The sequence below is a fragment of the Zingiber officinale genome, chromosome 10B (assembly GCF_018446385.1).
Source record: "Zingiber officinale cultivar Zhangliang chromosome 10B, Zo_v1.1, whole genome shotgun sequence".
Taxonomy (NCBI): Eukaryota; Viridiplantae; Streptophyta; class Magnoliopsida; order Zingiberales; family Zingiberaceae; genus Zingiber; species Zingiber officinale.
The window spans coordinates 25,184,095-25,196,911 of record NC_056005.1 but is presented as its reverse complement, the minus strand read 5'-3'; the positions used below and the strand labels follow the sequence as shown (position 1 = coordinate 25,196,911).

The 12,817-nt window shown below is 37.1% G+C and overlaps 1 protein-coding gene across 1 annotated transcript in view; it reads right to left on the bottom strand.

Annotated features, from left to right (window-relative positions):
* LOC122029021 (alpha-N-acetylglucosaminidase-like) overlaps positions 1-12,817 on the bottom strand; it is a 61,643-nt gene that overhangs the window by 23,498 nt on the left and 25,328 nt on the right. Inside the window, exons 9-12 of the mRNA XM_042587984.1 lie at positions 6,170-6,255; positions 3,971-4,049; positions 1,445-1,650; positions 901-1,007 (exon numbers count right to left, since the gene is read on the bottom strand). Of these exons, the coding sequence (XP_042443918.1) occupies positions 901-1,007; positions 1,445-1,650; positions 3,971-4,049; positions 6,170-6,255 (478 nt within the window). The remainder of the gene's footprint in view (positions 1-900; positions 1,008-1,444; positions 1,651-3,970; positions 4,050-6,169; positions 6,256-12,817) is intronic.

Below are 12,817 nucleotides of genomic sequence, written 5' to 3'. Positions count from 1 at the left end.
AATAATGAATGATGATGCTAATTATTTTGTGTATAATGTAATAGTGTTATTATTGAATATTCCATATTAATATGCACATATGAATTTGAGACGTGTTTAGGCAATCATCTAAGTATGTAGAATTGACACAATAACTTAATTGAGCATTTGCATTTGCCATAACATATTCTACTAAGACTGCCACTGATTTAGGTGAGCAACTGCCATTGATTTAGGTGAGTGCATAAATGTCAAGATGTTAAACAAGATTAGTTATTCATTTCTTTAATTAAGTTGGTTTGAATTAAGCAAAAAAAAAAAGACTCAACTTTGTACTTTTTTCCACAAATCCATCTTCTCACTTGGCATATTGATCTCCCAAGACTAAGTTTGATTGGGAATATATTATTGGCGATATAGAAACAGATATAGGACCTCCTATTATGGTATCATGTAAACATTGATTAGTTGATCACTTATCCCAAAGCTCAAAGGCTTAGGAATGGAATCAACTTATACATTCATATTACAACACCAAATACTAGTTTAATGTGGCGATTAGGCCACTTGCAAGAGGCTTAATTTGTATATACAAGAATAAGTTGTGTGTCGCAACTATTGCGGTCAGAAACATGAATTTTACCACGCGATTGACAATAATATATATACATGTATAATATATAGAGTAGCAACCAATTGTACTAGTAGTGGTATGTTGAGCTTTCATATCCGAGGCTATAGGATTCTATCTCTACTAACTAAGCTAATGGAGATATGGGGTATAACCAAAAGAAAAAAGCCTTCTAAATCAAATCAAAATACCTTTTTGCAGTGAACTAATCTTATCTAGTCTAGAATAATTCAATCCATTTGCAGTAAAGAACCAATAGACTAAAAATAACCTAGGCCTTTGCAAAATACCTTTAATTTGTTGCTTGATAAATGCCTCTCCTACGTCAACAAATAGTGGATCTTTAGGATCAAGTAGATATGTACAACACCATTGAGGATTACCATCAACAGTGTTCCTGAAAAAAGAAATTGCAATTGTAAAACTGCATGTGCGAGTTTGACATGACACTAAGCATTCTTCACTTTCAAGAAATTAAAGGGAGCATAAAATGAGAATAAAGATGCATAGCCAACAGAAAAGGCATACCATGGTGAAATTTAGCTGAACCTACCTTCATTTCAGCAATCTTAAATTTAAGGCTATGTTTACCTCAATAGATGGAAAGGGAAAGAAAATGAATTAATGGGGGAAGAAAATTCGTAGCGAAGGGTAAGAGAAAGGAAAGAGAAAAGAAAAGAATACAAGGGAGAGGGGAAAGAATAAAAACTCTCCACGGAAAGAAGAGAATGAAGCGAAAGAAGAAAAAATTAAAGAGAATCGCAGGGCCAAAGCATCGCTCCTTATAAAAATCCTTGCACGTCTTTTGTATAATTTGCCGGATGATATTTCTACCTCGTTGGCGGTGTGATTGTTAAGCTGAGCTGATGATCTCGGCGCTGGCGATCGCGAATGATGGGGCTCAGGATTGGAGATCTAGTGGCAAGTTCTGAGATGTGGCGGGCGACTACGATCACGCAAAGGCGGCGAAGATGTACTCGATGAGGTGGGCTAAGGCAGAGGAGCAGGAAGTGTCGACGGGGCGTCAGGTCTCTAGAAATCTAGCAACAACGACAACTTTCTTCTTCTCCCATTCACTGATAGCAAGCATCAAGAGTAATAAGTTTATTTTTCCTCCCCTCACAACAACGATTTCCAACCGTCGCTTGCCATCTCCCTCTGCTTCTCCTTCTCTTCTCAAGAGCAGCACCTTGCTGTTTTTGTTGTCTTTTCTAGCCATGCACAGCAACTGTCGGAGCTAGCCAAGGCCGTCATTGGATCCCATCGAAGCTCGCCGAGGCCATCGGCGAAAAAGAGAAAGGTTCTCCTTCCTCTTCTTCCAATGTTTCCACAGCTTCATCATTGGTTTGTCCTGTTCTCTCAGCCAACAGCAGTAAACCATCACTCCTTTCATCTCCTAGCCAAGGCCGTCATTGGATCCCATCGAAGCTCGCCGAGGCCATCGGCGAAAAGGAGAAAGGTTCTCCTTCCTCTTCTTTCAATGTTTCCGCAGCTTCATCATTGGTTTGTCCTGTTCTCTCAGCCAACAGTAGTAAACCATCACTCCTTTCATCTCCTCTAAGATTCCTTGTTAGGACCGAAATATAGCTAGAGAGGAGGGGTGAATAGTTCGGCGCGATCTCGTGCTCGTTGTTGCTTGTCTCTTGTGATAATGTACAGCGGAAATACAAGAAAACAAACACACAACGTTAACTCTAGGGATTTACTTGGTATCCACCTCAAGAAGAGGTAACTAGTCCAAGGATCCATACACTCACGCACCCTCCACTATGAAAACATTCCTTTACGGTAACTACCGAAGGCGGAGAAGCCTTACAAGCTCTCAGTACAAGAAGAAGGTAAGGGAAACAAAATATAATAAGATCTTACAAGTTTGCACACGAAACCCTAACCCTAACTTCTTCCTCGCCTCTTGACTTGGACGTGCACCAGCACAAGCCTCCAAGAATCTTCAGGAACTGGCGGTGAGGACTCTGTGGAGAAGTTGTTGTGATCACCCGTGGAGTGGAATCGAAGAAGTGCTGAGAAAAACGCTCGCCAACGTCTTTATCTGCACCAACGGTCGGATCTCAATCGATTGGATTGCTCCCAATCGATTGGGGAGGCTTTGGATCGATCGGTCGATCGATCCAGAGCGCCTCTGTGCTCTCCGGAAAACGCTTGGATCGATCGGTGAATCGATCCAGGGCTTATCGCGCGAAATCGCAGCTCCCAATCGATCAGCCAATCGATTGGAGGCTCCAATCGATCGGATTATGTGCGATTGCAAGCTTCTCCCAATCAATCCACTGATCGATTGGGAAGAGGCTTGTCGCGGGGACTCACCTAATCGATCAGCCGATCGATTGGGCATGAGCCAATCGATCGGTTGATCGATCCAGCTCATGGTTTTTTTTGCCCAAAACCAAGTCCAAAGTCCCCTAAATCAACATCCGGTCAACCTGGTACATCATGCCTAGCATCTGGTCACCCTTAACCTGCTAGGACTCTCTCACCAAGTGTCCGGTCAATCCCTTTGACCCACTTGGACTTTCTCCTCGTGCAAAGTGTCCGATCATCCTTGACCCACTTGGACTTATCAATACCAGGTGTCTGATCACCCTTGATCCACCTGGATTTCCCCTGCCTGGCTTCACTCACCAAGACTTCCCTTCTGCCTAGCTTCACTCACTAGGACTTCTCATCTGCCTAGCTTCACTCACAAGGGCTTCCCATCTGCCTGGCTTCACTCACCGGGACTTTTCTTCTGCCTAGCTTCACTCACTAGGACTTCTCTTCTGCCTAGCTTCACTCACCAGGACTTTTCATCTGCCTGGCTTCACTCACTAGGACTTCTCATCTGCCTAGCTTCACTCACCAGGACTTCTCATCTGCCTGGCTTCACTCACCAGGACTTTTCATCTGCCTGGCTTCACACACTAGGACTTCTCATCTGCCTAGCTTTACTCACCAGGACTTTTCATCTGCCTGGCTTCACTCACCAGGACTTTTCATCTGTCTGGTTTCACTCACCAGGACTTTCCTCTTCACAATCTCCCCACATGAACAATTGCACCTGCAATCTCCATGTCTTGTCTCCATGTATTGTCAAACATTGAAATCCAAACATCAAGACTTGAGCTTGAACCAATTCAAGCTCAGTCATCCTGGTCAACCTTGACCCTAGGGAATATTGCACCAACATTCCCAACAGCAACAACATATCTCGCTGCTTTTTTTTTCTAGCTACCGACCATCAAAGCGAGAGCTACCCACCCTCTTGTTGCCCAAATTGTAGGACATTTAGGTTTTCCAGCTTTGGAATGTGTGTTGGATTAAGTATAGGAAGAGGAAAAAGGCACTCGAACCTGCATCCCACACTGGCGCAAGTGAGCTGGTTGGTTCCTCATCAGATGTCGGCTCCGATGGCCAAACAAGGAAGGTGCTGAGCCCAGAGGATCTGAAGATGAGACAGACTACAGCAGGAGATGATGCTGAAGCTGCTGCTCCTGCTGGACAAGAAATAGAGAGGCACCACAAGTAGAGAGACGGGAGGGAGGAGGAGAAGAAGGCAAGCGGTGGAACATGGCAAATAAACTCTCGCAGGGCCACCGGTAGGAAGAGGATGTCGTGTTGGGCAATCGATCGCATAATAGTTGTGCACATTAAGGGAGGGAATTGCTTTCCGCCGATTTGGGCAGAAGCAAAAATGATCAAAAAATTATCCATCGATGAATTTATAAATTTGTCTGTTCAGTAAATAAGAGAAAGGAATATAATCCATCCTTTTTAATGAGGTAAATAGAGGAAAATTTTCCATGGTGGAAATTTTTCCATGATTTTTGTTTCCTTCGTCCCAAGTAAACAAAGCATAAATGTTTGAGATTTTTCCAAAATTTTTAGTCCTAACCATAATAACAACACCTAAGTCTTCCTTACAAGTTAACCTGGCATCTAGCTTGATCCCAAGTTTTTACACAACTACCCTAATCCTATCCTTTCTTTGTTGGGTAAAATACTCTAACCTTATCTTTGTAATCCAAGGACAAAAGAAACAAAAAGAATAATTATATAGGAACCCACACTTTTTCAGTCATTTCTCACTTTATTAGTTATGGAAAATAGCCTTTGAAAGTATGACATGGGACACGACTTGCTGTATGAATCCAAACACACCAAGATGATGCTCTTTGGCTCAACCCACCAACATAAATAAACACATTTCACAACAGCTAAACATTTGTTCAGTTCAAAATTTGTGTTTTATTCCAAATTATCGTTAAACACGATACTTTATCTCATTAACATGCAGCTGGCATAGACAAATCACTGTTAAATATATGCTGATGCAATCTTCTGGATGAGTATATAGATGCTACACTTTTCAGCTAAATTACATTTCATAAAGTTTTGGAAGCATATTCATAACTTTCCTATAAGTTTGTTTTCCATGAAGTCACTAAGGGTCTGTATACTTTGATGGAAAAGTGGGAAGAAAAAAAAAAAGCTGAGAGATTGATAGTTTTCATTTGTTTCCTTGGAGGAAAAACAAAGGAGAAGAAAAGAGAAAGCAAAGGAGAAAGGGCAAAATTTTGTTGCTAGTTAGATTAGAGGAATTAATTTGTTTAATTTGCTTTAATTTTGGATTAATTGAACTGGAACTTCACTGTTTTGGTTGATTTGAAACTAATTGGGCTGAAATTTTAGGACTGAATATGGTCTGTTTCTTGTTGTGTTGGCTCAGGTTTTTTTGGACTCAAACTGGACCTAACTAGGGGTTAGTTGGGCTGATACTATGTCAAATTTGACTGGGTAACCACTTATCGAACAACTTCCACAGTTAGAAATGACCCAATTATATATTTATGGCATAACTAGTTCTAGTCTAAAATCTAAATATATAACTAATTGCTTCTTGATCAACATAGCAGGCATAAAAGATTTCGAGACACTCTAACTGTTTCTCTGCAGGCAGAGACACATAGATTTTGAACTTGCATAGGAAACAACCGATAGAAAGGCCTAAAGAATTTTCCTATATCAACAGCATGTGATAGGTTATAATGAAGTGGAACCATAAGCTTTATCACCCCTCATCCATGCTTGTCACACTTCTTGGCTTGACTAAAAAAACAGCTTAAATCAAAATGATGGGATCGGGCTGAATGAACATTGTGCACCCGTTGTAAACAAGAAAAAATCGCATCAGTCATACCTGAACTTTCAATCTTTAACAAATGGATGCTAGCACAAAATTTTAAGATCAGACCTCCAGATGTTTAAAAAAGTTGATGAAACCTCAATTACGCATCCCAATGAAATATGAGAAACACAAAAAATGATGCTCTGTAGGATAGCAGTTGGTCCTAAATGATGCAAAACTCCTACCAAAGCCATGATCTCAGGTAGAGAGTACAGCATTTTCCAATCTTAAATAGAACATTTATTAGTTAAATGTATAAGAGAAAATAGATGTCATGTTATTTTTTTTTATCTAGTAAGGTAATTTGATTTAGGTTGCACATTCTTAAAAAAAAAAACTTTAAAAAAAATCTGGTAGGTTACTTGTTGGTTACATACCCATGTAAATTTCCCATTCGAGCCCAAGCAAGGAAGGCTGGTCCACCAAAGAAATCATTCAAATGTTCACCAGTAACATTAAAATCCTGAGACAAACAACAAATAAGCAGCAATTATACATATATTGTTTTGCATAGAGTATTGGAACAGTGAAGCTAGAGAACATGGATAGATTTTTCTTTTTTTGTGGCGCACATATTGGTTTTGAGCTCATATGATGGTTGACAACATGCTAATAAATTTGGAGGATATAAATGCAGTTTATGAACTACTAAAAAGAATAGCCTGGTGCATGAAACTCCTGCCAATGCAAGTCCCGGGAAAGGGCCAGACCACATTAAGTCTATTGTACACAGCCCTGCCTTGCATTTTGCATGGGGCTGTTCCCACAATTCAAACTCATAACCTCAAGATCATATGGCAGCAACTCTACTCCTCTCCCTTTGTTGCCCTCCATAATGAGCTCTTTCTTCCTCTTCATCGTGATCTACCCCATGCTCTTCCTTCTCTCTTTTCTTTATTAAGTCCCCCGTGTGTATATCTGTGTGTTTTCTTTCAATCAAAATAGTAGAATCTCATCCCTCTCATCATCACCAAGCTCATCAAAAAGAAGAGTACAAATGATCTCATCTTGAGCAATTAGATCGAGCAGTGGTGGTGGTCGCTATCACTGTGACCTTTGTTAGCAGTGTCATGCTTGTTGCAATTATTCCTACTGTGTAGTGGTTGAGGTTAGTGTAGCAACTAAGGGTGCAAATAAATCAAGTTGTTCGTGAACTTTTTGAACTAGCTAGAAAAATATTTGATTCGTATTCCAAATTATCAAATTCGAACCAAACTCGGACATGTTCAATAATTCTTTCGAGACGAATTTGAAGTTAATATTTTGTTCGATTGTTCATGAGTTGCTCGCAAGACAAACTCGATTCGAACTTGGTTTAGTTTTACACAATTTTAGTTTAAATATGCTCAGATTAAGGTTTAGATAACTCGAACCAAACTTGAATTTAAGTCATTTCGAGCTATATTTGATTTTGCTCAAATCAGGTTCAAATAACTTGAGTCGACTCGAGCTGAAATTTCATTTCCAACCGAGCTCGAGCAAAAATAATTTATATTTTCGAGCTTTGAATTGAATTTGAATATCACTTATATTTTTCAAGCTCAAACTCGAATATCAATATTCTCATACTATTCGGCTCAATTCAGTTTGTTTGCACCTCTAGTAGCAACACACTACTAAGAAACCACCAACCGCCAATGCTAGCAAGTATATATATTTTGATTTTGTTAGCACAAGTTGACTGATTCTATATAGGTCAAAATTAGTGAAATTAGAGTACACGCCATGTCTATATATTCAATTATAGAAGCAATAAAATATATATAGTCAAGAACAAATGACTCTAAATAAACAACCACAAACAAAACACTTAAAAAATGAACAATACAACATATAATTCTACTCTATGGAGAGAAACATAGTTTATCTGAAATAAGGATGGTACATATAATAAGACAAGCTACTTCTCGCACTATATCAAGGATCGCGGCCACCACCAAAATTATTTCGGCATCAGCAATAGGCAAAGCCACGAGGTGGAAGCGGCCTCTATGAGATCGCAAGGTCATCCCAACCTCACAAAGGCCTTGCCTAACCATGGCCCCAGGGCAGGTTTTTTCTTTCCTTTCTTCTTTTATTTTAGGATCTTAAAAGGGTTTAAAGTAATTAACTTTTTTCCCTTTTTCATTTTAATTTTTTTTTTTCAATGGTTAATACCTTTCCATTTCATAAGGTGAAGATGAATTATTAGGAAAAGCATTTATGCAATCAAATACTAATAAAAAAATCAAATTAATATATTTTATATTCAAAACATACCGAAATCATATTAGCATGACACGGTATGGAAGCAACATTGTATCATTCCAGTCATAAATCAAAACGCTGGTATGGCTTAAAATTTTAAACCTTGCACAATATACAAATACCCTCTTAGTCCTCTCTAGGTCCCTTTTCAAACATGAGAATGAAACCAAGCAAAGCTTCACCAAATGCACTATCCAAGAAAATCTCTCTTAAGTAAAAATCCTCGTCATTGAAAGCTCTATGTCTCCATAACATTAGCATGCATCTTAAGACATCATCACAACTCTAGCATGCTCCTCATTTTAATGCACACAATGAAGTCATTTGATCCATGTTGGGATGATCCTAACTCTACCTTGACTTTGCATGTAAAATACTTGGCTTTCAAAAGCATTATAAAGGAGTTCCCTTAGATCCCTCCATTGAAAGATGATTAATAGATTTGTCTCTCCAACTGTTACACATGTTACCCACCATATGGCTTGGATTATCTCTAAACAATATAGGTCTTGTCACAACCTCCCAAGAGTCATCCATAGATTCCATTAGCTACTCTATAATCATACCCCCTAATTTGATCATCTCTTGGAAATTAGATTATTACTGACATAAGATGTGTGCTCCTTAGGCAATCAAAGTTTGATTGTACCGCTAACTTGGACCTCCACATCCTTCCCATCTCCTAGACTCATTGTCTTGACTTTTATAGTGTGAGAATGTTATCCCACAAATTTAATCTGAGTACCAATATATATAAGGTTCATTTTTTTCTCTAAGATGATAAGCAAAATAATAGCCTAAGCCTCTGCCTTTTTCTAATGATACTTCATTCATTGGTAATCATATATCGTATACTTAAAATATTAAGCATTCTCTAATTCTTTGTTTAGATCTACATCTGGTTATGGAGGAGGTCCTTGCCTTAGTTGCTATCCTTTCTTGTCTCAATTTGCATTATAAAAATACTGCTATATCACTCGAACATTTATCTGGCTGGTGTTGATGACATAACATGCAAAAGGCTATTTTCCATCGTTGGTTTTCATGAGGGTATGATGCCTTTTAGATATTTGGGAATATTGCTAGTTGCTCGACGACTTCAGATTTTTGACTATAGTCCCCTACTCGATTCTTTGCTATGAAGGATCAGCGTTTGGTCACAGAGGATATTATCCTATGTTGGCAAAGCACAACTCATTACTTTTTTGCTTCTGGTTATCCATCCTGTCACTACCCCTAGCATCATTGGCAGTATCTGTAAGTCTTTCATGTGGACGTTTAGGCATCCCTCAGTGTCATGGACAAATATATGCAGACTAAAAAAGAAGGGGATTTGGGATGTTGAGACTTGCGGGCTTAGAGCCTAGCCCTTGATAAGATTATATGGTGGATATAGACGAAGGAGGATGACCTTTGGATCAAATGGGTCCATCGTACCCGTAAAAGAGGAAAAAATATATCTCAATTACCTTTTCTATCAAATACACTCATATTTATATACATAAGACTCTCTATAATTATGTCTATCAATTGCTAATTACAATCAATCACAATCCCTATAATTAAGCTACCGTATTCAACACTCCTCCTCAAGCTGGAGCATATATGTCAATCATATCCAGCTTGTCATAAAATTTAGCAAAAACGTCAGTAACTTGATTGGATAATAATGTGAATGGAGTAGCAATTTTCTATCTCATTATAGACTCGCGAATAAAATGACAATCAACCTGAATATGTTTAGTATTCTCATAAAAAACTGAAAACTGGGTTACTTTAGATGTGAATAGCCGCTTGATTATCACAGTACATGCAGTGGTTCATTGTAGGTGAATCTTAATTCTTCAAGCAAATTCTTTAGCCATAACATCTGTGTGAGTCATGCCGCTTCGACAATTGACCTAGCAATAGTAGTTTAATTCTAACTTCGCCATGTTATTAGATTTCCCCCTATATAAGTGCAATATCTAGAAGCGGACCGTCTGTCGATCTTTGATCCAGCATAGTCGACATCAGAATAGGCTTCAATCTTTAGGTGTATATTTCTCTTAAATGACAACCCTTTCCCTGGAGATTTCTTGATGTACTTAAGAATTGTAATTGTAGTATCCCAGTAAACTTGCTTAGGTTTATCCATAAAACGACTGAGCATTTCTACTGTAAAAGAAATGTCATGTCTCGTTACTATTAAGTAAATGAGTTTCCTACCATCAATATTTTGTCTTATCCTCGAAGAATTTTCCAATCATCCCAAACACTTGGATTAACTCCGCCCATGACAAACCAGTCATAGCCGGTCCTAAGCCCAGATAAAGGAGGAAGGTTGCATTAGATTACCAACCAACGTTAAAATTATGATAAATATTCAATGAATAGATCCATTAAACTATTATGTTAATGCTAGGTTATTCCCCTAAAGGAACGAGTTGCAGGGTCCTAACGTCTAGGCAAGAACCGCTACATCTCCAGAATTCGGGTGTAGTACTAAATATGCAAGAGTTCAAATTACAGGGTCTGATGTAACGTATCGATAAGGACTGCTACATCTCTATGAGAACTTAGGTGTAGTGTTAAATAGGCAAGAGTTTTCATACCATAGGTTGGATAAGAACAAATATGATAAGAAAACTAATAATATAAAATTTGGAATATGGATCATAGGAACCCTCATTGGTAAATCAATGGAGGCAGTAGATACGATGATTAGGAAAAAAATTAGTATTTTGTGTGTACAAAAGACAAAATGAGTTAGCGAGAAGGTAAAACTGATAGAGAACTCGGGTTTTAAGTTATGATACACATGAAAGAGTAAAATAAGAAATGGAGTAGGTATTGTTGTAGATAATTCGTTAGAGGATGAAGTTATAGGAATAGTTAGAAAAGAAGATAAAATTATAGCCCTTAAGATAATAGTGGCGAAAGAAATTATGAGCATAATTAGCATATATGCACCACAAGTAGAATTAGATAAAGCTACCAAATCAAGATTTTGGGACGACTTAAACGAAATATTACAAAACATTCCGCTAAATAAAATGATTTTAATAGCAGGTGATCTAAATGGACATATTGGAGTGAAAAATGAGGAATATGCGAGGGTACATGGGAGTTATAGGTTTGGAACGGGAAATGAGGAAGGAAAAACTATATTAGATTTTGCGATAGCATATAACCTTATATTAGCTAATATGTTTTCTAAGAAAAGAGAAGAACACAGTCACATTCAAAAGTGGGAATAATAAATCGCAAATTGACTTTCTTATGGTTAGGAAGAAGGATGGAAAGATTTGTAAAAATTGCAAGGTCATCCCTGGATAAAACTTAACTACTAAAAATAGATTAGTAGAATTGGATATACACCTCAAACATAGTATCAATAGAAAGAAAATATATACGACTCCTAAAATTAAGTGGTGGAAGTTAAAAGATGGGAAACAAAATATATTTAAGGAAAAGGTAGAAGTACAAACATTAGGTGAAATATATGATGATTCTAATACGACATAGGATAAGATGACATCAAAATTAAAAATAGTAGCTAAGAGTGTACTCGGCGAGTCAAAGAGGCATGCACCACTAAGGAAGGAATCTTAGTGGTAGAATGAGAAAGTATAAGAGAAAGTGAAAGAAAAATAAATAGCTTATAAGGAATTATATATTTGTAAAAATGAGAAAAACTTAAAAAAAATATACAATAGTCAAGCTAAGAAAGTAGTGAATGAAGTAAAGAATGAAACTTTTGAACGATTATATCAAAAATTAGATACAAGAGAAGGGGAAAGAGACATTTATAAAATAGCTAAAATGAGAAAAAGGAAGTCAAGAGATCTTATCCAGATAAAATATATTAAAGATGAATGTAATAGAGTACTAGTAAATAATGGAGAAATAAAAGAGTTGTGGAAAAGGTATTTTCATCAACTTTTTAATGAAGGTTTTGGTGACCAACTTAACTTAGGTAATTTAAGTAGGTCAAATAAGTATAGAAATTTAAATTTTTATCGTAGAATTCAAAGAAGTTGAATAAACTTTAAATGAGATGCACAATGAAAAAGTCGTTGGACCAGATAATATTCCAATAGAGGTATGGAAGTGCCTAAGAAAAACAAGATATTGAATGACTTACAAAATTATTTAACATGATATTGAAAACGAAAAAAATGTCTGATTAATGGAGAATAAGTACTCTAGTTCCCTTATATAAAAACAAGGGAGACATACAAAATTGTGCAAACTATAGAAGTACTAAACTAATGAGTCATACCATGAAACTTTGGGAAAAAATAATAGAAAAAAGATTAAAGAAGGAGACCATTGTAACCGAAAATCAATTTGGGTTCATACTTGAAAAGTTGACAATAGAAGCTATATATTTTCTTAGACAATTAATTGAAAAATATCAAGAGCAAAAACAAGATCTATACAGGTATTCATTGACTTAGAAAAGGCTTATGATAGAGTTCTAAGAGCAATTATATGAAGAATTCTATAAAAGAAAGGTGTTAGCGTAACATATATTGAACTAATTAAGGATATGTACGAGAATGTAATAACTAGAGAAAAGACTTCAAACAGAATAACTGAAGCATTCTAATAAAGATAGGGTTACATCACGGATGTGTCTCTATCTTTTTACGCTAATTATGGACGAAATTACTGTAGTGCATGTTGTTTAGAGATGATATTATTTTGATAGATGAAATACGTGAAAAAGTAAATGCTAAATTAAAATCTTAACAGGAAATACTAGAAAGGAAAGATTTTAGGCTTAGTAGAAT